Source organism: Rhinopithecus bieti, unplaced genomic scaffold, assembly GCF_001698545.2.
Source record: "Rhinopithecus bieti isolate Rb0 unplaced genomic scaffold, ASM169854v2 scaffold_5387, whole genome shotgun sequence".
Taxonomy (NCBI): Eukaryota; Metazoa; Chordata; class Mammalia; order Primates; family Cercopithecidae; genus Rhinopithecus; species Rhinopithecus bieti.
In genome coordinates, this window is record NW_016804806.1 from 616,178 (window position 1) to 629,972 (window position 13,795).

Genomic DNA, 13,795 nt, shown 5'->3' on the forward strand with positions numbered 1-13,795 from the left:
AATATAAATATTTATATTAAAATATCAAATTATACCATCCTTGGTTTAAATATTCAGTGGAAAACAGGATACTATGTTTCTTATAATCTAATTATTTCTCCAGAAAGCATAAAAAATTTTATCTTTGAAGTATTTTCTATTATAATCAAATTTAAACAATTCAATACAATTTAATTACTCTCAACTTTTTAATGTTTTGTCAACATTCGACTACAGGGAATATTATTTTAAAGCCTTCATAGAAAAAAACAATATTCAATCCGTAATTATGTAAAAGTTATTTACAGTACCTTTCTCCGATGTTTCCTTAGATCACTTGGCTGTGATTGGCAGTAATAAAAACAACATAAAACAGAATTAATTAAGAATTAACATTCATTTGACCATGTTACAACTTTAAATAGTATCTACAACTTGACTATCATATTTTTCTTCATTCTGTTATTTTCCAAATAAATGTCTTTTAATTACTATAGAAGCACTCCTCCTAGTAGTTAAATTTAGAGAGGGAACTTCTCAGGTAACAGAAGTCAGAGGCTTGTTTCCATAATGGGGCCATGTGTACAGGCATTGAATACAGGGCATGGACCCTGGGAAAGAAAAACTGTGGAATGAGTTAGAGTGACTGAGTCTAGCTAGAAGACTGAGCTAGCTAGAAATAAATGAGACTGCATCTTTCCAAGAAAATATTATTGGGAATGAAGATCCAATGCATATACAAGGAGTTTATAAACTCATGTTTTTGTCCCATCTATGCAGAGCTTTGGGCCTCCTTTGGGCAGATATGCTGTTCCTGAGGGATCTCAGAATTTCTTGCATCCTAAAATCCTTCTCCGTCCCACAAATGCCAAAAGCTCTGGGACTGCTGCTTTCTTGTCAATGCTGTTTTGAGAACTTTTAAAATAGTTGTGTTTTATGATTTCAAGTGAACCTTATTCACTTAATGCCTTTGTTCATATTTCTTATGTAAGCAAAACAATTTCTGTGAAACTATTCCATTATGTTTTGCGTTTTTGTTGTTGGGAAATGTGTTGATTTTACCCCACTCAATAGTCTAACTAGATATCACTAACTTGTTATTTTTTGCTTATGGATTTGTTGTGAGGTAAAAGTAAATATGAGTATGCTTTATTATCAAGAGAAAATATCACAATGTTTGTAAATTATTAAATAATACAAATAATGCAATATCTTTTCAATCTCTAATTTTTTCTCTAAAAATTCTAATCTTCTTCTGAATATTAACCATGAATTATATCCAACAAATTTTTTTCCTACAATATTTTCTTCAGGTTAAAAAAATTTACCCATGTTTTACTATAAAAATAATACAATTGGTAACATAATTATATTAGGTGTTAAGGATTTCCTGGATTTCATTTCTTGCTTCTCTGACTTAGATATTAAACACTTTAAATATTTCTTTACTCTTCCAAAAATGCCCTAAATATTTTTTCACTACTCTAATTACAGTGTAATAAAATTCATGTTCTATGGATTTATTTATTTATTTATGACTAACTGTTTAAGAAAATTCATGAAAGCACTGGCATCATTCTCTCTCTCTCACACACACAATCACAATCACATCTAAGATTATAAATATATTATTATATATAATATATAATATGTTATTTTATTGCCATGAAAATAACAGCACTATCAAGAGTTATGATGCTACCATTTCTGACGTTGTAAAAATGTCAGAAATAAAAGCAGTACAAAAATAATCCAAGTATTCCTGCCTTGAATGCTGACTAAATTTTATTCTGTGGTCCAGGATTCTTACTGTAGCTTTGGTACTAAGTTGCTCATTAATACTATGTAGTGTATCTTATATATGCAGAAACTAAGCAAGAGACAATGTCACTTTTAACTAACAAAATGAGATGAATTGTTCCTAAATTTCTAAAATAAGCAGATCACAATGTAGTTCAGCATGTTTGGTTAGTATATCCTAGTACATTGGCTAAAAGTTTGTGCTGTATCCAAGTGGAATCAGTTCTGATTAGCTGGGCATTGTTCTGGTTGGCCATTGTCTATTCTATTTAAAAACCATTTTTAGTAGAAAATTTTGGAAATGAGCAGCAAATAGTGGACTCAGCAGCTTAAAGAGGTAAGTATTTTCTTTTTTAAAAATATTTTCAATTTTTCTTTTACATAAGTTTTATGGCTTGGAAGTCTCATAATTGTAAGTATGCCAATGCACATTCATTACAAAATCATAACTTTACCTCCATAAACAGTTCATAATCTTTTAATCTTCATCATTGGTGTCATTTCAACATACTATATTTCCAAGTAATGNTATATATATTATAATGAAATCCGTATATTATATATATATTTTAGAATGGAGCAATCTGATGTTTTCTCAGTTGCATCCAGGGGACTTCCTAATTTAGGTTTCCATCTTCTAATCCCAAATATAAGGATAAATGAAATAAGGAATTTATGTATATATGTGAAAATGTGAATATAAAGTCTAAGACAAAATTAGAAATTAGTTGCTGTTGCTTTTTATGGCTCTTAACAATACAAATAATGCAAAAAATTTATATTATATATCGAAAAGTTATAAAACTATCTTGGTGTATGGAAGCAATTATAATACTAAGTTTTGTTACTTATTATGTTAAAAACACACACACACGGTGTCCAAAGTGATTTCCTCAGTATGCCATCAATAAAAAAAGTACTTAATGGCTTAAGTCATTCAATTTAAAAAAATATTTTATTTTTTTCAAGAAGGAATCTCACTCTGTTGCCCAGGCTGGAGTGCAGCGTTGCTATGATAACTCACTTCAGTCTCAAATTCCTAGGATCAAGGGATCCTGCTGCCTCATCAGCATCCTAAGTAGCAGGGACTACAGGTACAGACCACCACAACCACACCCAGCTAATTTCTTTTTTACTTTTTCTTTTTTGTTTTGTTTTGTTTTGTTTTGAGATGGGGTCTTGCTGTGTTTCTTAGGCTAGTCTTGAAATCCTTGCCTCTACGTAATCCTCCTGCCTCAGCCTCCAAAAGCGCTAGGATTATAGCTGCAAGCCACTATGCCCAGCCATTCTTTGAAATTTATAATGTGCTATTTAGGTCTCTGCTCTATCATTGACTTACTATTTGACCCTAATAAAGTCACAGCACCTGTGTGGGTTACCATTTCTTCATCTCATAATGGGATTCATAAATGTACAGATCACATAGGAATGTTGTGAATAAGAAAAGAAATAAACAATAAAATATACAGAAAGTACTTAGACTGGAACAAACACCCAGTTAAGTTTTAGCTAAAGCATCATTAATCTTAACATGAGGCAAACGTTCTCTGGACACAACACCATACCAGTGTCATGACTCCCATCCGATCCATTTCCCTGGCAGGGCTTCGAGGGGTGAGCTTCGGCGTTGAGTGTCCACTGGGAGGAGATGAACTGGCCAGTGATGAAGCTGTAACAGAGGCAGTGATGGAGGTACCTGGGTGGACCCTCGCCAAATTCAGGCCTTCGAGGCTCACACTAGCCACTCTATTCTCAATTTCTTCAGCACGCAACTCTGTAGATTCTTTTTCTTCCTGAATTAGCCTGAAAGATACAGTTTAATTTTGATCCATATATAATTTAATATGGATCCATTATATGCTGCTGTAAAGATCATTGGAATTCACATAATAAATCAATAGAAACTATTCTTGAACATTTTACATCAAATCTAACTTTTCATCTTTTCTCTAAACAGTGTAACTTTCAATAAATTCCAGGGACTTCCTGGCTTCAATTTTAAAATTGTTTTCAAATGATACATTTTCCCGACAACTTTCAGTTTTACCCTCTTTGTATACCACCACCTGCTAAAACTCTTTAAAAATCTTGAACCTAGTTTGTCTCTATCATTAATTCTAATCTTACATTTGACCTCAGGAACGAATAAAAGAGACTTTAGAAACTCAGCCTTGAGATGGCAAAGCACTAGCAATAGCTTAGAAAAAGTGAAAGACTATAATTATGTGTAAATGTGCCTCATAAGATTCAAATCATTGACTCTTACCTCCTACCAAATGAAAAAGTTTAAAGGATAGTATCCTCAATAAGCCATCATTCATAATTAGCCAAACAAAACCCTGAGACTTTTCTTAATATTAATAAATATTTAGCCAAGCCTCCTTTAAATAAGTATCAGAAAAGGTAATAATATGAAAATTTAGTTATACAGATAGCTGATGAATACACAAGTAATGAAAAAATAACTGGCAAACAAAACTAGGTCAGGTGTGGTGGTTCATGCCTGTAATCCCAGAACTTTGGGAGGCTGAGATGGGCGGTTCACGATGTCAGGAGTTCGAGACCAGCCTGGTCAATATGGTGAAACCCCGCCTCCACTAAAAATACAAAAATTAGCCAGGCGTGGTGGTGCACGCCTGTAATCCCAGCTACTCAGGAGGCTGAGGCAGGAGAATCTCCCGGGAGGCGGAGTTTGCATTGAGCTGAGATAGTGTCACTGCACTCCAGCCTGTGTGAGACTCTGTCTCAAAAACAACAACAACAACAACAACAACAAACTAATTAATGTAAATGCTCTTGAGACAGCAAAGCACTAGTCCTTTTTCTTTAATTCGGGAAGTATCTTCAAGAATATTTATAAATTATTTATTACAAAGGCACAAATAAGAAAGAGCTTTAGCTAGGTTGCATAAAAATTCTGTTTGAATCCTGAATCAAATCTATATACATTTTGTATGTTGCTGTAATGAAACTGTGTACCAGTATAGTTTGATAAGTGGGTCGTAAAATTCTCCTGAGCTATTTTGTTCTTAATTACAGTGGTTTATTATGATCCTCTGTTATATAGAACCCTTACCTTCAAGTTTATGATCACTTCAAATTTTTCTTTTTACATATTTAGAATAGAGAATGTAATTTATTTGCTAAATCTATTCAATAAGAAATACTTGTCTGGTCTACATTTACTGTGGGAAATTGAGCTACATTTACTTACCTGTTTTTATATGTTCACCAGCTTTGTGATGATTAACTCACTGCTGGTGTCTTCACTAACTATTCTGTAAATCCTTCAGTTTTTAAGTAGTATGTGTTCCCTGGCAAGGCAGAAAGTACTTTGGTAGTCTACTTACCTGTCATTGGAATAAGTGATCTTTGTGATTTTTAACAGAATGTTTAAAAATCTTATAAATTATGGACTTAAAATCTAATCAAATATGTTTCACAAAGATTCATTTTGGTTAAAACATTATGAGGCACATTTACACTTAATTATAATTTTCACTTAGAAAAGAACATGAATTCTGTTACTCTCAAAGTTTATTTTCATGAATGCATTTTTTAACTTCACCCCAAGGTCAGAACCCCAAAAAAGGTTTAATCAAGTAACATGGTACATAGTAACATAGCTTAAAATGTATTGGAAAGAAAATACTACCTTCCCCTCAAAAAATAAAATAATAAAAAAAAGAAGGCATTTTGTACTTTTAAAATACTTGGTAGATAAATGACTCCTAGAATTTTTTTTTTTTTCTGGTGAGATGTAACGTGGTTCTACTGTACACAGAAATTTTGGTTATTAATTTTAGGTATTACATAAATTGTACAAGAGAGCCAAACCTAGAGGAACAAGTTGGGTAAGAGGTTGATTGAAGTTTAATCTAACAGAAAATAGTAGCTAACTATAAAATAACAGATGAATGAACAGTGCTGTGGCAAATGGGTTTGAAGTAATTTGAATCAGTGAGCTGTGAAGCCAGAAAACATGCATTTTTTTAATGGCTAAATTAGTTTATGAAAGAAGAAAAATCTTAACCAGAGAAAAATTCTGGTTGTTATTAGCAGACCACTCTGGTCTAAATCAAGATGACTATTTCTTTTAAATGTGATATAATCACATTTCATGTATTTTTCAAATTTCTTACAAAAAACAACTATATTAACCTACTGGCCAAGATTGTTACTAGAAATTACTACCTTAATGTTACAAAGCTAAGAGTCACTGAAGAGAAATAGATTGTTATTGAGGGTGTGTTGATCTCTTTGGTGAAAATAAATATCACAAGAATATAGACTCAATTTCAAACTTAATTTGGTAAATTCAACCATTAGCTGAACAGCATCAGAAAGTGTTACTCAGTTATTCAGTTAATATTTATGTTCTATTTAGAGTAATCAAGTATGTATGGAGCACTTTCTAAATATCAAGCAAAGACCTACAAATAAAGGTGAGCAAAGTCAGATACATTTCTTGCTCCTATAAAAGTTGCAATCTAGTGAAGGTAAAGAACTGATGGACAGTACTACCTTCCTTGAAGAAGTAATGGAGGAGCTGTCCATGGTAAGTAAGGGTAACATGAGTGAAATGTTAGGGTAGAAGGGTGTGGAATGAGAGGAATGTTCCAGAAAAAAAGGATGACACAGCAAAAGAAAGATCATGGAACATCAAGGAACTGGAAAGTGGGTAAGGTAAATGGTTAGAGAGTGGTGAGACAGGTGAGGTATTGTAGACCATATTAAAAAGTTTGATTTGTATCCTAAGAGCAACTGAATGGTTTGAAAGAGGGGGATTACATAAGCACATTTCTATTTTTAAAAGCCTTCTCTGGCTGCAGTGAGGTTGGATTACATGCAGAACTAGCATACTACAAAGAAACCATATAGTAATGGTTATTGTCATACAGGTAAAAAACTATTCTTAAGTGCAGTAGGGTGATGATAGGTAGTTTGAATAATAGTAGAAGGAAGCCAATTGATTTAGCTAGAGCCAGAAAGAAAAAAGAAAGGCATTGTTCAAAAGACTTAAAACATGCTCACCAGTTGAAAAAACAAGTTAAGAATGGTTTGTTGATATTCAAAACAACACAAATATACCTGATACAATTGGGTTCATCACTGGGGTTAGTCAAGGAACTGACAGAAAAAGCTGGTGTCATTGGAGTTCAAGAAACCATATATTAAATTAAAATGAAATTATCAGAGTGCCAACATTTCTCAATATTTGAAATGTTAATTTGTCCAATTTCAATTGTAATGAAAACCATCTATTATTAGGGTACTATATAGCAACAGTACATTTTTTTAATATCTAGTATGAAATAATTCACATCACCATATGTTTTATTGCCTTTGAAATGAAAATACAATAAAGATACTTGTTAGGCCATAATATTAAATTATGTCTCACAGATATATTAAGCCTTTTATATTTAAAGAATGCAAATGAATTTGGTCCCCATTTACTTAGAAAATTTTCACACATACATCCCCAAAATGCTAGGGGATTTTTATTGATCAGCCTAATTTGTTAAAAACTTCAGCGTTAATATGTGAAAATGTATTTTCATTGATGTAAGAATATTAATCATAAAAAACTCTATAAGAATTGTGTCTCAGTTTAAAATATGGTAGCAGCCCAATTCAAACACAAGTTTTAGGCATCAGTGAATACAATTAACCAGCCACAAACACTAAGATTAACAGTCTGAGGCTGGGTGTGGTAGCTCATGCTTGTAATTCCAGCACTTTGGGAGTCCAAGGCAGGAGAACCATTAGAGCCCAGGAGTTCAAGACCACCCTGGGCAACAGAGGGAGACCCTGTCTCTACAAAAAATTAAAAAAAATGTTAGACAGGCATGGTGGCACTTGCCTATCATCCCAGCTACTTGAAAGGGTAAGGTAGAAGAATTGCTTGAGACTGGGAGGTTGTGGGCTACAGAGAGCCAGATCTGAGTTATGGCACAATAGCCTAGATAGCAGTGTGAAACCCCATTTAAAAAAAAAAAAAAAAAAAAAAATCTGAATTTTCATGCAATATATTACTACAGAAATGTAATTTTTATTATTAAGAAAAGTAGTAATATGTTTAGTTTATCCCATTTAAAGGCATTAACTTTTTTTTTTTTTCTCAAGTATTCTTGGCAGAGAAGAGGACTCTATCCTGCTTTCAGCATTTGCTTTGCTATGAATTGAATTTTATCTCCCACCTTCAATTCACAGGTTGAAGCTTTAAAGGGCAAAATGACTGCATTTGAAAATAGGATCTTGGGGAGGTAATTGAGATTACATGAGGTCTTCCATAAATCTTTCCTTGGTAAAGGCTCTCTGATCCCTTAAAAGTATTTAAACATTGGAGTCAAATTAATTTGCTGTTCTGAAAAGTTCAAGATCAAGGTTCAAGCAGGGTTCCATTTTTGGTAAAGTTTCTCTCTTCCTGGCTCCAGGGAAATGGAAAGGTGGGTGGGCAGTGGGGGGCAGAAAGAGAGAGAGAGAGGCTTAATTCCATAGATTTAATATATTAATGTTCTCTCTCTCTCTCTCCTCTATTTCTGCCTCCCATCGCATGCCTTACTTTCCCTTTCCCTGGAGCCAGGAAGAGAGCCTTTACCAAAAACTGAACCCTGCTGAAACCTTCATCTTGGACTTTCCAGCCTCTAAAACTGTTAATATTAATAAACTTCCAAGAAACAGGCTGTCCCTGATATAAATGGCATAAAATTGACAAAAAGAATGATAAATTAATTTCACTCCAATGTTTAAATATTTTAAGGGATCTGAATGCACATTAACTTGCATACTATTTGGTACCTTTACTGCAGTATGTAATGTATCTGAAGAATGTACATGATTACCACAAATACTTCCCTTTAAGTAGTAAATTTTAATTTAAAAAGTGCTTTAAAATTCACTGGAGAAAGTTTTGCCTTTAACTTATTCTTTTATATTGTCACTAATGTCATTAGTCTTACATGTTTGATGTATGTTCCTTACAAAGGCTGTCCTAATATTATAAAGGAGATACAAAGATATCCTGGGAATCTTCTGAAAGTACACATTCTGATTCAGTGCATATGGGGTGAGGTCTGAGATTCTGCAGACCTATTAAGCTCCCAGTTAATGCTAATCCTTCTGATCTAGTATTTATATTTTTAGCACAGTATACAGGTCTTCTAATTTCTTGAAACCATCAGTACTAATTGAAATTACCTGATTTCTTTGTTGATGGCATCCAGTTGCTCCTGAAGCATCATGGCTAGAGTCTGGGCATCGGAATGACCACTTGGAGACAGAAGATCCATTGAGCTAAAAATTGTTTCTCTGTCATCATCATCAATATCAGACATTTCAGTGTCACTTTCAAAAGGGTGGCTGCTTAGTACTCCAATCTGTTGAGTTCTGTTCCACTCATGATCCCCAAGAGATTTCACCTGAATGGTAAATGAAAAATGCAGAATATTTATCATATTGCTCATGTTCAAAGCGCTAATCTCAAAGACAGCAACAACAACAACAGGCATGCTTTTACAACTGACCTTGCAAAAACTGAACCAATTATTAACATTTTAATTTATTTGCTTCCATAAAATAGTTCCTTGACATCGTAAGTAATGTGAGGGATTGTCAGCATAAATATCAAGATTTTAATAGAAATAAAGATGATAAACTTCTATATGATTTATAGTTCGATCATATTCCAAGGTAACAATTACTTTAAAGCATGTGTTTGCAATACTGTTCCTTATTTCCAAATATAGCAATCTTTATTTATTTGTACTCAAGCATTCAAGACTTAAAATAATTAGTCTTCCTATATTTTCTTATTATAAGCTCAGACCACAAATATTATCACATAAGAAATTATACAAGAATTCTCTTCCCAATATTTATTTACACTGATTCTAACAAAATATTATTTAAAATATTGCAAAATTATGTACAGGTATACTCCACAGATATTTCAGGGTTAGTTCCAGCCCACCCTGATAAAGTGAGTATCACAATAGAGTCACACAAATTTATTGATTTCCCAATGAACATAAAAGTTATGCTAATTCTCTACTGAAGTATATTAAGTGTATAATAGTACTATGTCTAAAAATGAACATACCTTCATTAAAAATACTTTATAGCTAAAAAATGCTAATGATCATCTGAGCCTTCAGTGAGTTTTAATGTTTTTGCTGGTGGAGGGTATTGCCTTGATGTTGATGGTTGCTGACTGATAAGGTTGAGTGGCTGTGACAATTTTTAAAAATAAGACAACAATGAAGTTTGCCACATTGATTGACTCTTCCTTTCATTAACGATTTCTCTGTAGCATGGAATGCAGTTTCATAGCATTTAACCCACAGTAGAACTTCTTTCATAATTGGAGTCAATCCTCTCACACCCTGCAACTGCCTTATCAATTATGTAATGTAATATTTTGTATCGTCTGTTGTCATTTTAACAATGTTCACCAGGAGTAGATTCCATCTTCACCAGGAGTAGATTCCATGTCAAGAAACCACTTTCTGTTCATTCATAAAAAGTAAATCCTCATCTGTTCAAGTTTTATCATGAGATTGTAGCAATTTAGTTGCATTTTCAGGCTCTACTTCTAATTTTAGTTCTCTTGTTATTTTCACCACATCTGCAGTTACTTCCTCCACAGAAATCTTGAGCCCTTCAAAGTCATCCATGAGAGTTAGAATCATTGTCTTCTTAAATCTTATTAAGGTTGATATTTTTTTTTTTTTTTTTTTTTTTTGAAAAGGGAGTCTTTCTCTGTTGCAGCTGCTGGAGGGCTTGGATTCGGCTCACTGCAACCTCCTGCCTCCTGTAGTTCAAGCTATTCTCGTGCCTCAGCCTCCAGAGTAGCCGGGATTGCAAGAGTTTGCACCTAGCTAAATTTTTTTGTACTGTTTACTAGAGATGAGATTCACCCAATGTGGCCAGACCTGGTCCCTCTAATCGCCGACCTCTAGGTGAGCCACCTGTCTCAAGCATCTCAAGTGCTGGGATTACCAGGTGTTGAGCCATCGCGCGCTGGTCAAGGTTGATGTTTGACCTTCTTCCCAATGAGTCCATAAATGTTCCGTTAATGGCATCTAGAATGATAATTCGCTTCCAGAATGTTTTCAATTGGCTTTTGACGCCAATCCATCAGAGGAGTCCACTACCTATGGCAGCTATAGCCCTGTGAAATGTATTTCTTATGTTATAATACTTGAGAGACAAAATTACTCCTTCATCCATGGGCTACAGAATGAATGTTGTGTTAGCAGGCAACAAAACACATTAATCTCCTTGAGTATCTCTGTCAGAGGTCTTGGTGGCCAGGTGCATTGTTAATAAGTAGTAAATATTTTGATAAGAATATATATTATATATATATATATATAATACTATATATATTTTTTTTTTTTTTTCTGAGCAGTAAGTCTCAAATGTGTGTTTAAAATATTCAGTGAACCATGCTGTAAACAAATGCACTGTCATTTGGCTTTGTTGTTCCTCTCATGGAGCACAGGTAGAGTAGATTTAGCATAATTCTTGAGGGTCCTAGGATTTTCAGTATGGTGAATGAGCATTGGCTTCACCTTAAAAGTCACCAGCTGCATTCATTCATCCCTGTCCTCTGAAGCTTTGAAGCCAGGCATTTACTTTTCTTCTCTAGCTATGAAAGTCCTAGTTGGCATCTTCTTCCAGTGGAAGGTGATTTCATCTACATTGAAAACCCATTGTTTAGTGTAGTCATCCTCATCAATTATCTTAGCTAGATCTTCTGAATAACTTGTAACAGCCTCTCCATCAGCACTTGCTGCTTCACCTTGCACTTTTATGTTGTGAAGATGACTTCCTTCCTTAAACTTTATGAACTGACCTACCCTCTGCTAACTTCAAAGTTTTCTTCTGCAGCTTCCTCACCTCTCAGTCTTTATGTAATTGAAGAGAGTTAGGGTCTTGCCCTGGATTATGCTTTGGTTTAAGGGAATGTTGTGCATGCTTTGATTGTTTATCATTAAATGATCACACTTATGTAGACCACTAAAACTTTCTCCATTACAGTGGTAAGGCTGTTTTGTTTTCTTATTTGTGTGTTCACTGGAGTAGCACTTGTATTTTCCTTGAAGAACTTTTCTTTTGTAGTCACATCTTGGTTGTTTCATGCCAGAAGCCTAGCTTTTGGCCTAACTCAGCTTTTGACATGTCTTCCTCACTAAGTTTAATTGTTTCTAGTTTTGACTTAGAGATGTGCAACTCTTCCTTCCACTTGAACACTTAAGGCTATTGTAGGGTTATTAATTGAACTACTTTCAATATTGTTGTGTTTTGGATAATACAAAGGCCCAAAGAAAGGGAAAGCGATGGGAAATGCTATTGGAGCAGAAGTACACACAACATTTATAGATTAAGTTCACTGTCTTATATTGGCATGGTTTGTGGCACGCTCAAATTATTACAATAGTAACATCAAAGATCACTGTTCACAGATCACCATAACAGATATAATAATAATAATAAACGTTTGAAATATTGCGAGAACTGATGTGGCTCACGCTTATAATCCCAGCACTTTGGGAGGCCGAGGTGGGAGGATCACTTGACCACAGGAGTTTGAGACCAACCTGGGCAAGATGGTGAAACCCCATCACTACAAAAAAATATAAAAATTAGCTGGGCATAGTGGTGCCTGCTTGTGGCCCCAGCTACTTGGGAGACTGAGATGGGAGGATTGCTTAAGCCCAGGAATTCAAGGCTGCAGTGAGCCATGATAGGTGCCGCTGCACTCCCGCCTGGTGACAGAATAATATTCTGCCTCAAAAAAAAAAAAAAAAAGAAAGAAATATTGTGAAAATTGCCAAAATATGAGACAGAGATACAAAGTGAGCATATGCATTGAAAAAATAGCACCCATAGACTTGCGTGAGGCAGGGTTGTCAGGAACCTTCAATTTGTAAAAAACAGACAAACTAACAAACATAATGCTTGTGAAATACAATAAAGCAAATCACAATAAAACAAGGTATATCTGTAATTTTAGGCCCAAGGCATGCTAATTTACATGGTTATGCTTTTTAAATGGATATAAGAAGCTTTCCATTTGAAGGAACCAATTGACCAGTGCTTTTCAAGCTGTTATCTGAATGAATGAGGAGGTTGGGCATAAAAGAGAGGTCCTAGATCTCTTTTATTCTGCTTTTAAAAAATTGGTTTTATTTTGTGATCATATAAAATGATTTCTATGGAAGGCTACATGATAATTCCCTGACCATTGAGTTAAGAATTGAGAATCAGAATTAGTATTTGTGTTACAACTCGTGTTGATATCAAGTAGCACTTATTAATTTTTTGTCACATAATAATGAGAAAAGAATTGAGATTAACTTAATGTAGCTTTCATTTTCTCATTTATTTATTCACGTACTCAATAGATATTGAATGCCTACTTTGATGGATTAATTAATACATGACATACTGGTGCCAGTTTAAACCCAAAAGGCATCACGGGCCTGTGTACAAATATGGACAAATGGATCCGATTTCAGCTTTCTACTTATGGCTAGCCAGTTTTCCCAGCACCACTTATTAAATAGCGACTCCTTTCCCCATTTCTTGTTTTTGTCAGGTTTGTCAAAGATCAGATGGTTGTAGATGTGTGGTATTATTCTGAGGGCTCTGTTCTGTTCTGTTCCATTGGTCTATATCTCTGTTTTGGTACCAGTACCTTCCTTACACCTTATACAAAAATTAATTCAAGATGGATTAGAGACTTAAATGTTAGACCTAAAACCATAAAAACCCTAGAAGAAAATCTAGGCAATATCATTCAGGACATAGGCATGGGCAAGGACTTCATGTCTAAAACACCAAAAGTAATGGCAACAAAAGCCAAAATTGACAAATGGGATCTAATTAAACTAAAGAGTTTCTGCACAGCAAAAGAAACTACCATCAGAGTGAACAGGCAACCTACAGAATGGGAGAAAATTTTTGCAATCTACTCATCTGACAAAGGGCTAATATCCAGAACCTA

At 34.3% G+C, this 13,795-nt stretch overlaps 1 protein-coding gene across 13 annotated transcripts in view; it reads right to left on the reverse strand.

Annotated features, from left to right (window-relative positions):
- PPFIA2 (PPFI scaffold protein A2) overlaps nucleotides 1-13,795 on the reverse strand; it is a 545,760-nt gene that overhangs the window by 96,795 nt on the left and 435,170 nt on the right. For all 13 annotated transcript variants that reach the window (XM_017870464.1, XM_017870457.1, XM_017870456.1 and 10 more), the window contains 3 exons: nucleotides 8,983-9,203; nucleotides 3,345-3,582; nucleotides 291-320 (listed from right to left, as the gene is read on the reverse strand). In XM_017870464.1, the coding sequence (XP_017725953.1) occupies nucleotides 291-320; nucleotides 3,345-3,582; nucleotides 8,983-9,203 (489 nt within the window). The remainder of the gene's footprint in view (nucleotides 1-290; nucleotides 321-3,344; nucleotides 3,583-8,982; nucleotides 9,204-13,795) is intronic.